General features: G+C 42.4%; 1 protein-coding gene across 2 annotated transcripts in view; it reads left to right on the forward strand.

The window, feature by feature from the left end:
* Positions 1 to 17,836, forward strand: part of DLC1 (DLC1 Rho GTPase activating protein) — a 482,787-nt gene that overhangs the window by 452,331 nt on the left and 12,620 nt on the right. For both annotated transcript variants that reach the window (XM_004382791.1, XM_004382792.1), the window contains 4 exons: positions 5,464 to 5,545; positions 11,943 to 12,006; positions 13,696 to 15,119; positions 15,395 to 15,571. In XM_004382791.1, coding sequence (XP_004382848.1) covers positions 5,464 to 5,545; positions 11,943 to 12,006; positions 13,696 to 15,119; positions 15,395 to 15,571 — 1,747 coding nt within the window. The remainder of the gene's footprint in view (positions 1 to 5,463; positions 5,546 to 11,942; positions 12,007 to 13,695; positions 15,120 to 15,394; positions 15,572 to 17,836) is intronic.

Raw genomic sequence — 17,836 nt, forward strand, 5'->3', positions numbered from 1 at the left:
GGCACGTTACCCCCACACCCACCCCCCACTACCATGTATGGGTAGAGTGTGTTCTGGGTGGGGTCAGGTGGATAGACTCATGGGCTACAGAGTCATCTGTAGTCTCAGGCATGTTACCCACCCCCCCGCCACCAGCCACTACTTCTTTTCCCTCGCTAGGGTTCATAGAGAGCACGGACAAATGGAAGGAAGACATTCACCGTGAGGCCATGGTGTATGTGAAGAAAAATTCAGGCAAATTGATCTTTAAGCAGTGTCTAAGTCCACAATAAAAACTTTAACAAGTAACCATCCTAACGAAGTCTTAATTTGGAAAGTTGTTTCCGTGTCTCAGTAAATGGAACAAGTCTTTGTTGTTTTAATTTCAGTGAGTTGTATCAAAAGAGAAAGCCTACGGAATAGATGTGAGTGTTTATTCCTACAAATAGTGTCTGTTTAAGAGAAACAGGAGGGGAGGGGGGTGATGGCTCTGCCAGGCTGTCCTGGGCTCAACGGCTTGGCTCGTCTGTGATTTTTATGCTGAGGAAGAAGGCTGTAGAGTGGGGGGAAAAGGGAAGGGAATGAGCAACCCCTGGAAAAGCCACGTTTGCAAAAGGGCGGTTTTGTGATGTCTGATAAAGTGGACACTTGAGTTCCCTATGTAAATAATTGTCTGGTTATGTGAGTAGCTTCTTACGGTCAGGGGCCACATCCAGTCTTTACTTTTATTTCCTTTGCGGTATTTCACATAATACGAGACACACACTAGGCACTCAGCAAGTGCTTTTGGAGAAATTAACAAAATTATGGTCAGAGATATAATACCAGTTTTAAGTTTCATTTAATCTCTGAAGTGCCACTGCTGTGAATTTTACATCTAATGATCCAGAAACCCAGCATCCTGTATTCTGGTAAACCTTAAAGAAAGAGAAATTAAGTCACACATTTACATACTTCTGTCACCCCCACCCCCCGGAAGAACCTGCTCCTGTTTCCATTGGGGCAGAAAAGCCAGGTAAACTAGAGTACCGTTATACATCTTTGTGAATTATCTGTTGCTGCATAACAGATTACCCGGAAATTTAGCATCTTAAAGAACAAACAGTTATCTCACAGTTGCTGTGGGTCAGGAAGCCAGTTGTGGTGTGGTTTGGTCCTCTGACTCAGGGTCTCTTGCAAGACTGCCATCAAGGTGTCGGCCCCCCGGCTACAGTCCTCTCAGGTTACACTGGGGTAGCTCACTCCCACGGCTGTTTTTAGGGTCCAGCCCTCACTGGATGTTGGTCATAGTCATTAGCTCTTCCATAGGGCCACTCACAGCATAGCAGTGTGCTTCTCCAGAGAGAGAAGAGAGAGGGCAAGAGAAGTCCAGCCAGAGTCCTCTTGTAACTTAATCTTCAAAGTGACATCTCATCCCTTTTACTGTATTCTGTTTGGGGTGGGGGCATTTCAGAGGCCGCCTACCACAACATCTTAGCGCCAGGTATACGTTTTAACTTACTTTTGATTCTAACAAAACAATTTGAGTGCACTATCCAGTTCATTGAAATGGGGTGGGAGTTTTATCAGTAAAGCACTGGTTTTAAAGAAACACTGACAAAAATGTGAGATCTGTGTACAACTTACAGGGAACGGTTGAAAAGATGGGATTTTTTTTTGCCAAACATTTATTAGGGCTGTGATAGCTGTTTTCACACAATTTGTGGGGGCGGGGGGAATTGTCTTAAAGATAGTCTTGATATGTGGTGCCGAAAAGAGAATAACTAAGACCAGTGTGCAAAGAGTATTGGTAGGGTCATCTCATACTCTATAAGAAATGGTTTTAAAATAATTACAGCTGTGAACTAGTGAACTGTCTTTTATGGGTAGCTTTCAAGCAGAGGTTGAGTGAATAGTGGGGGAAAAAACAAACCAACCAACCCGTTGCCATCAAATCGATTCTGACTCATAGTCACCCTACTGAACAGAGTAGAACTGCCCCATAGGATTTCCAAGGAGTGGATGGTGGATTTGAACTGCTGACCATTTGGTTAGCAGCTGAGCTCTTAACCACTGCACCACCAGGGCTCCGGTGAATAGTGAAGTGATTTCTAAATTGAGAAGAGATTAGATGCCCTCCAGAGCTTCTTCCAACTTGAGCGTTTTTTGTTTCCTTAGCTCTCCTGAGGTGATGACACTAGTTGTCTCTCATTCATTCATCTATCCATCCATTCATTCACTCATTCAACTAATCAGCAAGCCCCAGTATTAATTCTGCACCAACAAGAATGCCCAGCACCATGATAGATGCTACCTATTTTATAAAATTAAAACATAGTTTAGACCTCAAGGAACACCTTCAAGGAGTTGCCAGCATTGCAGAAAACAAACATAATTTTGATTGATGTACGTTTAAAAACTTCATCTTTTTCATCACTTAAGAAGGAAAGAGATACTGGGGAACAGTTGGTTATCATGTCACAAAATCTCCAAAAAGATCCAGCTGAAGTGATGTCACTTATATCTTTTCACCAAGGGTGTTCAACTCCTCTCGCAGTAAATAGCCATTTAGTAATGTGTTTCTTGCTCTGATACCTTTCTAGGATAATGAGAAGCAGGTCATCTCCTGGGACAATAGGAATAGGCTCTCAGTTGGAGCCTTTCAGAGGTTACTGGCAACCTTTTTAACACACGAGCAAAATTCCCTGAGCCCATGATAAGAATGGATATAGTTTGCAAGCTTGGAAGTGCCAGACATGACCAGCAGGTTGCCTTGAAGATGGATCTGCGCTTGGCGTGTGGTAATCCTCAGCACCAAATCAGGCAGAGACTATAGAGATAATTTTTATGTCCCTAGCTCTCCCAGCTAAATTAAATCATTATCTGATTTCCTCATTGTAGCCCAGACGGACTGTGTGATATTTTTCCATGAAGAGGGTTTCTGAATTATGTTATTATGCTATGTAAAATACCCTCCTGATCCTCCACTTCAGAGAGCATCTCCAATGTCTTTCCTTATCTTTTTTTTTTTTTTTTTTAGTGATAGTTGGTTAATCTGCATGCCTGTTATGATGGAGCTGCTTATCTCTCCACCGTCAGGGAGAATTTCTGACCTATTAGCCTTCAGAGTGTGTGTCTCTCAGTAGGCCTCTGGAGGCGGTGGGAGGACCCATCCTCCATTGGGTTTTCAGTTCACAGCTCTACTGGAGATGGGGAAGCACAATTACATTTGCAGTGGCAGTAGCTTGGCAGTCCTTTTGTTCTCCTGTTTAGAATTAAATTTCCTTCAATTATGTCCATTTTGGGGGTTGATTTTCTGCCAAGAGACACTTTTCCTGCGATGTGTGTTTGCTAAGACCCAGTTGCAGTCTGTCTTACTTCTTTGCAAATCCTCAGATGCCAGACTGCATTTTCACAGGTTACATTTCAGGGTCCCTTCATTTACAAGTCATTAGAAGCACAAGCCTGCTGTTGAGATACACTGTGTGTTGGCTTGGACTATCGTTTCTCGCAGGATGAGTACACACGCTCACACACACACACCAGCCCACACATTCCTTGTCTTCCTGTTTAGCTTTATTTTTGGTACTTGGCGATTTTTTACTTCCTGCCTTAAATCCAAGCTGGGAGTTTAAATCCTAGCTGCGTCCGTAAACCGTCATCTTTTAAAAGCCAGTCCTTTCAGGAAACAGTCTAGGCAAATAAGAGAAATTTATTAATATAATTCTTTCATTGCATTTAGTCCCTACCAGCATTTTTTTTTCCTTCCAATTTACAGAATTTTGAAGTTAAATTGGTTCAGGAAGGTCATCCTAATACAGCTCTGGTTACAGTAAGCTAGGATTTACTAAAATAATACAGTTGCTGCCTCATATACACTTAACAGGTCTTGTGGGGTTTTAATAGTATTAAATCTATTATAGTTCCTGGTGTTTGTTCAGCGTGATATATGACATCACAACCTTCCAGCAGCTTTATGGTCTGTCTTGCTTTAACTAACAGTTGACAATCACTGTGAGCCTTCTTTTATATTTCCACTATAACAGTGCCACTAATCATTTGTCTATGAGAGACTTGGTCTGTAAATTAATGAATGGAGATCTAACCCCTTGATAGTAATTTTATATGTTTCTTCGTCAGTCTTTGGACTAGTAGCTAGTTCATTGGTCTGCCTATGTTATCATACAGGAAATACTCTCAGCAATGCAACTCTAGCTTTTGGAAAAAAGAATAGATTATCAATTAACACTCATTATAATAGTTTCCAGAATTTTTAAAAAGGTGCTTTAGTACCTCTAGAAAGCAGATTGCTAGGAATAAGGAACTGCTACCATTCTGTAATCATAAACCATAAAAACATAAGGAACAGTCATGCACTCCCTAGTCAGCCTGAGAACTAGAACATCACCAGTCGGTACCGATAGCCATGTCTCTGCCAGGATGCAGCATTAGCCATTTTGGAGGCACAGGGAATTTTTTATTAGATAATGGTAGTCCTGGCGACCTACTGGGCTCATTTATTTTATTTTGTCCATTCCTGACCCACAGAGTTCCACAGAGGGACTCTAACCCATGATGGTATATAAACATTCTACTGGGAAGACCCCTTATTTACCCTAATAGCTGGAACTCCAAAGGGTGGTAATGTGCCTTTATCTAGGGGCTGTTTCAGACCTGTTGTAAATTTCCAGGGTCTGCTGCAGGCCTGCCCCCTCCCTGCTCTTCTTGGATGTGTTTATCTACAAGGGATCTCTTTAAGTGGTAGAAAGAAGGGGATTCTTCCACTGAGTTGACTCTTTACCTTCTCTGCTTCTCAGATCTGATATAATTCTTCAGTATTCTCATAGTAAGCTCTTCTGCAGATTAAGAGATTTGGGTTTCTATTGTTCTGCAGGGACTTTATAGCTAGCCCTTTGTTTTAGACTGAGTTATATTAGCTCCTGACAAGCCATATTGAAGTGTTAATATTTGTTTTAAAATAGGATTTCTTGAATTCTCTTTAGCTCTTGATAGCATGCAAATGGATTAGATTCTGTTTCCTACCTCTTGCTATTGTCCTCTTGGTCTTTCCTATGCCCAGTTTTTCAATGATCCTGATCACAGGTAGGTGAAGACACCCGGGGAAGAAAAAAACCACAACAGCCTCATTAAAAGAGGGCATCCTTTAGGTATTCATTCTGGCTTAAATTATAATTTGTAGCCAAGGGGTCTGTTTGATGGTTTGTTTAAAGATGGAACAGTACTTTGAACCACTTACTTGGACGAGAAACAGTATTTAAGTCTGCAGACACTTGGAATCATAAGAATCTTTAGGCCGTTGATACTGAATATCTTAAGCTTCGTTGTTCTCCCCGTGGCACTTGATAGGGAAGGAGGTGTCCTGTACACAGTAAGTACTCGACAGATTAAACTGGAGTTTTTTGTTTGTTTTTTTCTGCTAACCTGAGTTAGTTTGGCAAGAATTTAGGTGCTCAGTCAATGTATTTGTTTTCATTCTTCTAATAGATCTCCTGTTTCCCATTGATATTACCCTGGTCAAGAGAGAGCATGATTTTTTGGACAGAGATGCCATTGAAGCTTTATGCAGGTAAATGAAATAATATGTGTGTGTGCGCACGTGCGGTTTAAGGATGCAGTACTTGTCACTGAAATGGACTTTTGTTTTCCTTTTGTTCTAACTAATTATGTCTGGTCTTTGATCCACAAATGGATGTGGTGATTTGCTCCGTTATAAATCAAAGGCTTTTTAATTTCAAAAAAAAATAAGTAAAATCCTTTTATTTAGTATTGCCCTTAAAAATAGCACCGACACTCTCCTAAAAGACATTCAGATAGTTGTCGTCGTTAGCTGCCCTCGAGTCGATTCCGACTCATGGCGACCCCATGTGTGCAGAGTGGAACTGCTCCATAGGGTTTTCAGGGCTGGGACCTTTCAGAGGCAGATCCCCGGGCCTGTCTTCTGAGACGCCTCTGGGTGGGTTTGAACTACCAGCCTTTCAGCAAGGGGTTGAGCTCTTAACCAGTGGTGCCACCAGAGACTCCTACACTCAAGTAGTACAATTGCATTTTTGGTACCCTATGATTGCTCAGACAGGTAACTTTCAGAAGGTTTGGAAACTTGGAAGAGATTTTTTTAAAAGGCAGTCTGCACAGCCCAAACCAGGCAGTCTAAGCACTAAGTCAGAGCTGCTACACGGCTGGAAATAAAACATTCAGAAGAATAAATGGGAGGTGTCTGTCATGGCCCTCAGGAGTCAGGACCACTGTTTCAATTCAGAAGAGCTTCTGTGAGCCTCTTCCGTTTCCCCAGGTACAAAATAGTAACAGGAGCATTAAAGATGGCTGTAAAATAACTCAGCACAGCCTTAACATACAGGAGACAAGCAGTAAATGAGCATTGATGGGAAATGTGAAGAAAACTGTCAGAAACCCCTGCTCCTTTCGCTCGTGGGTCCTCAGGTGGAGGTAGATCCTCGGCTTGCAGATTTTAGTGAAGTAGAAATAATAAAACGTGTGGCGGACAGTGTTGGGTTACTGATGATCTTTCAAAGTCTTGGTGACGTTTTCATTCCTTTTAAGTTATTTTATGTGTTGTCATTTTTCTCAAAACTTAACAGCAATAAAAGCTGAATTCTGGGGGGGAAATAAGCACTGACAAAATTCCCATGTTGATTTGGTTGTAAAATTAAAATAAATTTTAATTTCAGTATTTATTTTAACTTGAAAGGATAAATCATCATTAAGGTAGAATAATACCCAGTATTTCTTGATTCTTTGTAGCTCTGTAGAAGGACCGTTTTTTGTCTTTTTTATGTAATACAGTATTGTTGGAGTGGTTTTAAGGAAAGATAAAACCAAACCCAAATCTGTTTTCAGGGAATCGATTTGGACTCACAGCAATCCTATAGGACAGAATAGAACTGCCCCATGGGGTTTCCAAGGAGCGGCTGGTGGATTTGAACTGCCCACCTTTTGGTTAGCAGCCAAGCTCTTAACTACTACACTATCCAGGCTCCTAAGGAATGATAGGTTGGGTGTTTAGTGTATGGAGTTGACTTCTCATGGTTCTAGAAAGAAAAAAAATGCCATATTAAGAAACACTGTCACTTTTCATGTCTGCTTAGAAATGGCCAAGACGTACATACAGTTTCTGAAAGAGACTGAATTCCAAGTCCTGCGCTGCAGTGTGTCATAGCATAGCTGTGTCCTGTGGAATTAAGAAATGCGGCTCACGCGGTTTCCGAGGGGAGAAGTCAGCTTCTGGAATAGGAACTACCCCAGACATTTTTGAAATGTTTCAATGCTTAGCCGTGGGCCAAATTATTTTATTTTCAATCCATCATTGGTGATAAGCCATATAAATGAGGTCACTCCCAAGATGCATCTTAGGAAATATTTAAGCATTGCGTCAAATCATCCAGCTCACACATTTTAAACCGCTTAGCGAGCGGGCCATCTGGACAGCAGCAACGGCTGACGAATTCCTGGGTCGTAAAAATATTACTGCAGCATTTCGGCCCAAAGTATCATGGTTAAATTCTTGAATACGTCTTCTTTTTTTTTTTTTTGAAATAGCAGTTTGAACCTTAACCAGTTTCCCTGTTGTGGAGGGCATCATAGCTTTGCAAGGTTGACCTGTAAGAGAGACCTGTGCATGTGGTGATTTACACTGCCTCTGAGTACTGTTGCAGAAGCCACCCCCTTTGATGAGCATAAGTCTGTGCTACTAGATCTTTCCTTAAAGAAAAGTCTCAAAGAAACTGGGTTTTGATATTTTTTGGAGTCAGCAGCATGTTCTGATTGGACTTCAGTTTTCTCATATATGTAGAATAATGTCTCTCAAGTTGGTCTTGACAGTTTTATCTTAGAACAGCATCTCACGGGTTCATTGGGAGAAGAAAATAGACTGATGGATGTCAAAGTGCTTGGTGTTGGATTTTCTTTCTTTTTTTTAAATTCTTCAAAATTCACGGTTAACAGTCATCAACTTATTTGTAGCAGTAAACCCAAGGAATGCCCCTTGCGCACATACTCCCATAAATATACTTTTCATGGAAAACGATTCCCCTTCTGAGAGGCATGAACAAATGTTTCGAAGAAAAACGTGGGAGTCATATATAGTGTGTTTCAAGTGCTTTCCTACGAAATGCTCTCCAGGTACTTGGGATACTTCTTTTACTGATTGAGATTCACTTCATTTGCTAGGCCATCCTGTGCCAAACACCTTCTCAGCCCATGGAACTCAAGGGCCAGCAAATAAGTTCTCTCCAGACTGACATACTTTTCGTAGGCTTCTGTCTTTTGCCTTGTTGAAGTATTTTGAACAGTTGATTTTAAATATATACAGTAATGCAATTACAGAAACTCAGTTTCAAAGTTTTACGAAATAATCCTTACATTCCCCCCTCCCCCGTTGTCTTGGACCTTATTTTATGCGCACATGTTCTGAGTGCTCCTGTGTACACGTTTGCATTCTGTTTAATGCAAGATTATAAGCATTCATGTGCCTGTTAGTATTGCCGGATCTTACATAGCTCCTTTGGTCAAAAATCTAGTAGTTGCTGGTCTCTCTTAACATTTTCTATGAAGACCTGCAGACTTAAGGCTTTTTTGAGAATGATATTGATACTGTCTTAAATACAGAGTTTGCTAATGACCAGAAGTTACAACTATGAGACTACCAGGTTTTTTGGATCAATTTAGGTTGCTAACACGGCATTTTCACATTCACACTTGTAAGGGGTTGTATGTATTCATTTCCTTGGAGAGGGTGGCTTTTGTCCTAGTTTTGCTGGTTTTGCTGTTTCACCCGACCGCAATGACAAGGCCAAGATTATGAGATAGTTACACTCAATATTAAACTGCAAGGGTGATTAGCTTGTCTTCAGTCATGTGGTTAGCAGATAATACTGTGAACTGTGTGTTATCTACTAGAAATAGCTCAGGTAAATTACCTCTAATGCAAGGCTCTTCGTCTTTCTATAGATTCTGAGAAGTATTCCATCTTGTTATTTTCTTTTGGAATTAAAATTGACTCCTCCTATAAACACACCCTGGGGCCCTGGTGGCACAGCACTAACCTAGCGCCATTGGAACCCACCCGTTGTTCCACGGGAGAAAGATGTAGCAGTCTGCTTCCATAAGGATTACAGCCTTGGAAACCCCTTTGTCCTATAGGATTGTTATGAGTTAGAATCAACTTGACGGCAATAGCTTTATAAACACGCCAAAGAATTATGTCAATAAGGTAGTATCCTGTCATGAAAAATAGAGAGCCACACTGTTGTCTTCATGCCTGCTTCATTGTAAAACAGCTCTTGAAATGCCTAAGGTGTGAACCCAGCTTTCCTGATGATAGTAGATTTTAATTTAGTTACCATTTCTGTTCTGTTAAAAGGGGCGCAAGTCATTTTCAAAGGAAATTGCACAGATTCCAAGAAAGTATCTTTAAGAATTGGAACAATTTTTGTCAGTTTTACTTGGAAAATCGTTCCTTTTCCTTTTTGTTTTCATTTTGCTGTGCCTTTATCAGGGAGCTTGCAGCGCCATGCAGAAAAGCTCTTGAACCGTTGATGGCTCACCCTTGTGCTCCCTCCCTCTGCAGAGCAGGATACAAGTTGCCCAGCAGATAAGATTGACACATTCCTGCTGAGCTGAGCCTGTGAGGGCCCTCAGGGGTGGGAATGACCAGGGCGTCCACACAGATGGGTTACCATACCAGGGTTCCAGCCGCTCATTTGAGAAATCATTCTTAGGAGATAAGCTCCCTGGTGATGCAGTGGTTAAAAGCCTGGCTGCTAACCAAAAGGTCAGCAGTTCGAATCCACCAGCCGCTCTTTGTGAACCTTGTGGGGTGGTTCTACTCTGTCCTATAAAGTCGCTATGAGTCAGAATCAGCTCGACGGCAATGGGTTTTTTCTCTTTTTAATTTATTACTATAATTAATATTTATTTTAAAAATGAATACAAAAGATAATGTTTTTGAGCCCTAGGGTTGCTATTTTTTAGTTAAGTGGCCAGGCAATATTTATGATCTATGCCCATCCCTTTTCCTCATCTATAAAATGAGGATAAATGGCAACATCAAGGAGTCCCTGAATGTGCTCAGCTGCTAACCAAAAGGTTGGCAGTTCAGGTCCACCCAGAGGAGCCTCAGAAGAAAGGCCTGGTGATCTACTTCCAAAAAATCAGCCACTGAAAACCCTGTGGAGCACAGTTCTGCTCTGACGCATATGAGTCAGAATCGACTCGACAGCTATTGGTTTATACCATAGAACTGCTGTGAGGATGAAGTTGGGATACTGTGTGTAGACTGCCTGGCCCAGGGTGAACACCCAGTCCATTCTAGCTAGTACTGTTATTTAATGTTGGGCCGTCTCTCTGTAACTAGATTAGGTGCCATCAGTCAGCATTCATTCCTTGGAGATCCTGGGGGACAAATGAATCCCACAGAAACCCCAGGAAGTAACTTCTGTACTTCAGACTTACAGTGCCGTCAGCTGGGTGCTACCAGTGTACAAAGATAATGTTGGCCTTTGTAAAACTGGCCTCCTGGGTCTTTTTTCATTTCTCTCAAACCTAGAGTTTGTGAAGTAAGCCCCTTCCCCACTCCCATAGGCTTCCATGCGTAGTAAATTTGGTTGTAAACACTGCTCAACCATTAAAGCCCAAACGAAGTCAAGTGGGTATTTGATTTCAGGCTTGATTAATGAAATCCAGACCAAGACTAAGGATTCCAGATTCTTTAAATCTTGAAAACACTAGAGAACTTAAAACACTGTGGATATAAATCATTTAAGTAATTAATGTCCCTTGGAGAGGGACATTATATCCACTCATTTTAAAGTCTTTGGGCTTTTTCTTATTTATTCCCCCACCCCATCCTCATCAACAGAGAAAATTTTTCTGAACATAGATACTCTGGGTTTGTTTATTCTGTAAACAGCCTACCCCATAATCTATGAAATCAAAGACAGCCTTATCAGGCAGGCGAAAATATTCTCTATCCTGGCGCATCAAAGTTGTTAGACAAGTTTACAGGATCAGGGAGCCAGAGCCTTGAAGAGCAGTTGCACAGGTGGTTTGAATTTCTGTGAATGCAATGCTCTTAGCCTATGAAAATGTAAGAATTCAGCTTTAAGAAACAACTGGAAAACTTGTGGGTAGAGCCAGGACACAAGACAGCAAGCAGGTGTGGGAAGGTTCGTCTGAGGAAGACTGAGTGATGATCATCTGAAAAACGGTAGGAAGAACTGGGGCCTGAAGCGCCGTCCCTCACATGTTTAGCTACAATTTATCCTAGCGTAGTTGAGGAGTGTCTCTTCCAGCTATTTCCTTATTTCCCAGTGAGGATTTGTTTGTTTGTTTAAGTATTTCATTTCCAAGGAAACTAAATTCTTTGCCTGATTGTAAATTGACATTACTGTTTGACAAGGGTTAAAAAAAAAAAAAAAGTATTACAGGTTAAAATTCCAAAGAAGAATCAGATGTGAAGTGCTTACTTTTAAAGTCTGTAAGATTTTGATCCTTGAAGCTACAGCATACAAATTTTTCAAATAGTCATTTGCTGTATGGCTATAGCTATAGCACAGATTACTCCGACCATACAGAAAGTTGTAAAAAGAATTGGGTATTAAAGAGGGCTCAAATTTGCTTTCTTGTAAGAACTTGCAACATTTTTAAACAGGCGAAGATTCTTATTCAGCAGAGATAACTAAAAATGGTTTTGTTTCTTTTTTATTGGAATATGAATTTGAGATAGAATATACTATTTACTTTGCCAACAACTCTAGTTGATTTCTTGTTCTATTTATGTGAATAGAGACATCACTGGATATTATTTCAAGAAGTTTCTGATACTTTTCCAAATTATACATTGTAATGGGTTCGAAGAAACTCATTAAACATTGTCAGTTGTTTGAAAAAAAATATTTATCCATCATTGGTTTTCCCGTCTTTGCTAATGTTATTTCTTTTCCTCGTAGACGTCTAAATACTTTAAACAAATGTGCGGTGATGAAGCTAGAAATTAGTCCTCATCGGAAGAGAGTAAGTATGAAGTGTATAATAAGACGGGGGGAAAACAGACAAACCAAAAACCAGATTATGTGTTTTGTTGTAGGTTTCATTTCTCAAATGCTTATTTCCTTCCTCCAGAACATCTGCATTTTTAATGTTGGAGTCAAGTGAAGATTACCAAAGACCATGTAGCCCCAGGTAGTTGAAACCCAGAGCTGCAGCCAACCAGTGAAATTATGTTTTACCCACGGTTTCTGATCTGAACAAATGACCTTACTTTACCTGATTAACTCAGTGCCTACCACATATTAAAGGAATGAGCTTAAGGGATCCCAGGGGATTGCCCCCTACAGAAAATAAAGCTAAACTTCTTGAAAAACTATTCTGTCTTCCCATATATAGCAGTACCAACTATGTTTCAAAGCTGTAGAAATGAAAGCAAAGGCTGATTTGTGGGATATTGAAGAATAATAAGAGATTTGGAAGGAGGAAAGGAATTGAGGAAGGAAGGGCTGGGGATCCCACACATTCTAGTCAAATGGTGGCACGTAACTGAATTGGATGCTATTTTCTTCTACGTATGTAATGTGAGAACGTTTATGAGGTCTTAGGAGAAGAGGTGGGTGTAGTGCCGGGAGTGTGTGCCTCAAATTAGAGTAAACAGGAATAAGGTTGGTCAAAGAAGATATCTCTGACTGTTCAGAGAACAAATTTTAATTATCTCGGAACCCCTGACCTGCAACAAGTTGCCTTCTTGGGGAGTTAAATCTTTTAAACAAATGAACTGAAGCCTCAACACCCACTGAGCCGTGTAGAAGAGCCTACAAGTCAGCTTTTCATGCTGTCTACTCACTGTCCTGGGAAACTTAGGTCATAGGATATTTTCCACACCAGTGGGAAGGACATGTATCATACTGAACTGTGGTTTTTGATACCCCACCTAAAAGGCTAAGATGCAGTGTTTGTGTTATAGTATAACCCTGTGTCCTGCACGTGAATCAGGCATAATCAGCAAAGATGCTACTTAGTTTGCAAGTGTTATATGCTGTCAGGACTGGATATTTGTGAGGCCTTGTTAAATTGTCCGGAGCATGTCCAAGGTTAAAACTTTACAGGACAGTAGTGGCAATTAGTTGTAGCCCCTGTGTCTGATGGGGGAGGGGAAGAAAAAGGACAGGTGAGAGGCTGGAAGGTATTGAACTGAAAAGAACTGATGGCTTCCTTGTTTAGCATCTCCATTAATCTCTTAGGAGATCTTGTGCATTTTTAGAGTAGTTAGAGATTTAAGTTACCACTCTTCATGGTGTTTGAAAACTACCTTTTTAATTGCAAAAGGGAATATAAACACTATCAAGACAGCGAAATTGGAGGCAGTCCAGAGGGAGTCCTACCAGTTGCTGACTCCAGTTAAAAATACTTTGCATGCCTGGAATTTTCACTCATCTTAGAGGTTTCCTCTGTGAGCAATTAGAGAACATTCTATGGATCCCAGGGTTTCCATAAAATAACACTTATTTAGCTTGCAACACACGGTCAGGCCTTTTCCTGTTAAATTCCTTAAATACATCTTTGTTACTGAAAAAATAATGAAGAGGTAAGGGGAGTATCAGCACGGGGGCGTGTTTGGAGCCGTCTTCCGGCCGTCTGGCCATGCGCACGTGTCTTCCTCCTGCCGTCTGCTGGTCTCGGTGTATGAATGGCTCCATTCTGTCTTTGCAGAGTGAGGATTCCGACGAGGACGAGCCTTGCGCAATAAGCGGCAAATGGACTTTCCAGAGGGACAGCAAGAGGTGGTCCCGGCTGGAAGAGTTTGATGTTTTTTCTGCAAAGCAGGACCCAGTGCCGGGGTCCCCAGACGATTCCCACCTCAAGAACGCTGCGAGCCACGAGAGCATGCTGACGGAGCTCGGCGAGCGCCAGGAGGTGTCTTCCGTGCGCAGCCTCAGCAGCACCGGCAGCCTCCCCACCCGCGCCCCCCATGGCGCAGACGTGACAACACCCCGGACTCACTCCGTCATTAGCGTCTGCCCCTCCAGCCACTTCGTGGGCAATGATGACTCCTTCTGCAGCCTGCCCTCTCCCAAGGAACTGTCCAGCTTCAGCTTCAGCATGAAAGGCCATGAGAAAAGCGCCAAGTCCAAGACGCGCAGCCTGCTGAAAAGGATGGAGAGCCTGAAGCTCAGAAGCTCCCACCACAGCAAGAACAAAGCATCTTCGAAGCTGGGGCTGATCATCAGTGCGCCCATTCTTCAAGAGGGTATGGACGAGGAAAAGCTGAAGCAGCTGAACTGTGTGGAGATCTCCGCCCTCAATGGCAACCACATCAACGTCCCCATGGTACGAAAGAGGAGCGTTTCCAACTCCACGCAGACCAGCAGCAGCAGCAGCCAGTCTGAGACCAGCAGCGCTGTCAGCACCCCCAGCCCCGTCACCAGGACCCGGAGCCTCAGTGCTTGCAATAAGCGAGTCGGCATGTATTTAGAGGGCTTTGATCCTTTCAACCAGTCCACATTTAACAACGTCATGGAACAGAACTTCAAAAACTGCGAGAGCTACCCAGAGGACACAGTGTTCTACATCCCAGAAGATCACAAGCCAGGCACTTTCCCCAAGGCCCTCTCCAATGGCAGTTTCTGTCCCTCAGGGAATGGCGCCTCTGTGAACTGGCGAACGGGGAGCTTCCACGGGGCTGGCCATATCAGCCTCAGAAGGGAAAACAGCAACGACAGCCCCAAGGAACTGAAGAGACGCAATTCCTCCAGCTCCATGAGCAGCCGCCTGAGCATTTACGACAACGTGCCAGGCTCCATCCTCTACTCCAGCTCGGGTGACCTGGCCGACCTGGAGAACGAAGACATCTTCCCCGAGCTGGATGACATCCTCTACCACGTGAAGGGCATGCAGAGGATAGTCAACCAGTGGTCAGAGAAGTTTTCAGACGAGGGAGATTCTGACTCCGCCCTAGACTCGGTCTCCCCTTGCCCATCCTCTCCAAAACAGATACACCTGGATGTGGACAACGACCGCACCACACCCAGTGACCTGGACAGCACAGGCAACTCCCTGAATGAACCCGAGGAGCCCTCCGACATCCCCGAAAGGAGAGACTCTGGGGTTGGGGCTTCCCTGACAAGGTCCAACAGGTAAGAGCTTTTCCTCTCCCTGCAGATCCAGTGGAGGCAGGAAGGGACTCCTGTTTGTTCCGTGGGAGTAAATGGGATTAAGCATGGCACTTATAGCTGTTTAAGTTCCTAAAGAAGGTGTCAGGCCAGGACATCCTAACACTCAGAAAGGATGGAATGGAAGTTGAGTCCTCCTGTTGGCAGAGTAAGGTGTCAGCGAGCACCCCATTGCTAACTTGTGTCTGCTGGTTAGGAAGCTTTGTACTCACGCGCTGTCCCCTGCCCTTCTCCCGCAGGCACAGACTGAGATGGCACAGCTTCCAGAGCTCTCACCGGCCAAGCTTGAACTCTGTCTCACTGCAGATTAACTGCCAGTCTGTGGCCCAGATGAACCTGCTGCAGAAATACTCGCTCTTAAAGTTGACGGCCCTGCTGGAGAAGTACACACCTTCCAACAAGCACGGTTTCAGCTGGTAAGAGTTTAAACTGCTCGATGCGCTGTGATTGAAAATAATGTCTTTGGTCCATTCCTTGAACCTTTCTCAACACTAAGTATATGTCAGTTCTATCCTTTATTACCACCACTCATCTGTCAGTTTGTCGTACTGGGGTGGCTTATGTGGTGCTGGGATGTGGAAGCCATGCCACCGGTATTTCAAATACCAGCAGGGTCACCCATGGTGAACAAGTTTCAGCAGAGCTTCCAGACTAAGACTGGGAAGAAAGACGTGGCGATTTCTGGGGGGAAAAAAAATTGGCCGTTGAAAACCTTACGAATAGCAGCAGAACATTGTCTGATATAGTGCCAAAAGATGAGCCCCCCAGCTTGGAGGGCACTCAAAAGACAACTGGGGAAGAGCTACCTCCTAAAAGTAGAGTCAACCTTTATGACGTGGATGGAGTAGAGCTTTCAGGACCTTCATTTGCTGATGCGGCGCAGCTCAAAATGAGAAGGAACAACTGCGAACATCCATTAATAATCAGAACGTAGAATGTACAAAGTATGAATCTAGGAAAATTGGAAGTCCTCAAAAATGAAATGGAATGCATAAAGATGGATATCCTAGGCATTAGTGAACTGAAATGGACTGGTATTGGCCATTTTAAATCAGACAATTGTATGGTCTGCTATGCCGTGAATGACAAATTGAAGAGGAATGGCATTGCATTCAGCGTCGCAAAGAACATTTCAGGATCTGTCCTAAAGTACAACGTTGTCGGTAGTAAGATAATATCTATATCACTAAAAGGAAGACCGGTTAATACTGCTATTATTCAAATTTACACACCACCCTCTAATGCCAAAGATGAAGAAATTCAAGATTTTTACCAACTTCTGCAGTCTGAAATTGATCAAACATGCCATCAAAATGCATTGACTGGTGATTGGAACACGAAAGTTGGAAATGAAGAACAAGGACCAGTAGTTGGAAAATATGGCCTTGGAGATAGAAATGACGCAGGAGATTGCATGATAGAATTTTGCAAGACCAACGACTTCTTCATTGCAAATACCTTTCTTCACTAACGTAAACAGCGACTATACACATGGACCTCACCGGAAGGAATACACAGGAATCAAATCAGCTATATCTGTGGAAAGAGATGATGGAGAAGCTCAATATCATCAGTCAGAACAAGGCCAGGAGCAGAACAGACCATCGATTGCTCTGTTGCAAGTTCAAGTTGAAGCTGAAAAAAATCAAAACAAGTCCATGAGAGCCAAAGTACAACCTTGAGTGTATCCCACCTGAATTTAGAGACCATCTCAAAAATAGATTTGACACATTGAACACTAATGACTGAAGACTATGTGAGTTGTTAGATGACATCAAGGACATCATACATGAAGAAAGCAAAAGGTCATGAAGAAAGAAAAGACCAAAATGGAAGTCAAAAGACATTTCTGAAACTTGCTCTTGAACGTAGAGTAGCTAAAGCAAATGGAAGAATGATGAAGTAAAAAGAACTGGAGATTTTACAGGGTGGCTAGAGACAAAGTAAAGTATTATAATGAAATGTGCAAAGACCTGAAGTTAAAAAAACGAAAGGGAAGCACGCTCTTAGCATTTCTCAAGCTGAAAGAACTGAAGAGAAAATTCAAGCTTCGAATTGCAGTACTGAAGGACTCTATGGGAAAAATATTGAAGATGCAGGAAGCATCAAAAGCAGATGGAAGGAATACACAGAGTCAGTGTACCAGAAAGAATTGGTCTATGTTCAGCCATTTCAGGAGGTAGTATATGAGCAAAAACCGATGATATTGAAGGGAGAAGTCTAAGCTTCACTGAAGGTATTAGAGAGAAACAAGGCTCCAGGAATTGATGGAATACCAATAGGAGATGTTTAAACAAATGGATGCAATGCTGGAAGTGCTCACTCGTCTGTGCCAAGAAATTTGGAAGACAGCTACCTGGCCAACTGACTGGAAGAGATCCATATTTGTGCCCATTCCAAAGACAAGTGATGCAGCAGAATGTGGAAATTATTGAACAATATCATTAATATCACATGCAGGTACAATTTTGCTGAAGATACTTTAGAAGTGATTGCAGCAGTACATCAACAGGGAACTGCCAGAAATTCAAGCCAGATTCAGAAGAGGATTTGGAACAAGGGATATCATTGCTGATGTCAGATGGATCTTGGCTGAAATCAGAGACTACCAGAAAGTTGTTTACCTGTGTTTTTAATTGACTATGCAAGGGCATTTGACTGTGTGGATCACAACAAATTAT

Source organism: Trichechus manatus, unplaced genomic scaffold (genome assembly GCF_000243295.1).
Source record: "Trichechus manatus latirostris isolate Lorelei unplaced genomic scaffold, TriManLat1.0 scaffold00099, whole genome shotgun sequence".
In the NCBI taxonomy this organism is placed as follows: Eukaryota; Metazoa; Chordata; class Mammalia; order Sirenia; family Trichechidae; genus Trichechus; species Trichechus manatus.